At 40.0% G+C, this 448-nt stretch overlaps 1 protein-coding gene across 1 annotated transcript in view; it reads right to left on the minus strand.

Moving 5' to 3' along the window:
• LOC115240568 (segmentation protein cap'n'collar) overlaps nt 1-448 on the minus strand; it is a 95,418-nt gene that overhangs the window by 3,402 nt on the left and 91,568 nt on the right. The window contains exon 8 of the mRNA XM_029815797.1: nt 125-413. Coding sequence (XP_029671657.1) covers nt 125-413 — 289 coding nt within the window. The remainder of the gene's footprint in view (nt 1-124; nt 414-448) is intronic.

Below are 448 nucleotides of genomic sequence, written 5' to 3' on the forward strand. Positions count from 1 at the left end.
TTTATCTTATATTTTATATCTTGAAACACAATTATTTACACAATTATTTATTAATCAAAAAGGAAAATAATTAATCGTTTTTTTTTATTTTAATCAAAGATTAAATATATTACATATTAATTACCTCGCGTAATCCATGGTGTAATGAGAATCAGCCTGAGTATGGCTGGAATTTGATCCAGTTTCCATCCACTCGCCATCCGAGAGAGATGGTACGCGTTCGCTACCCATACTACTAACAGCGCTGTCACTCGAAGCGTCCATCCTCTCGTCGGCTACACCAGGTAGAGTCGTGACACCCGTAGCCGTCGAAGTCGTGCCCCCAGCCGTTTGCACATTCGGTAAAGCCGCTGCACCGGTGGGTCCGGATGCATTGTTGCTACCGTTGTCCAACATGCGCATGGTGTACATGCCTGAAAAACAATAAAATATAATATAAATTATATAA

This window comes from Formica exsecta, unplaced genomic scaffold (assembly GCF_003651465.1).
Source record: "Formica exsecta isolate Colony F162 unplaced genomic scaffold, ASM365146v1 scaffold442, whole genome shotgun sequence".
NCBI classification, from domain to species: Eukaryota; Metazoa; Arthropoda; class Insecta; order Hymenoptera; family Formicidae; genus Formica; species Formica exsecta.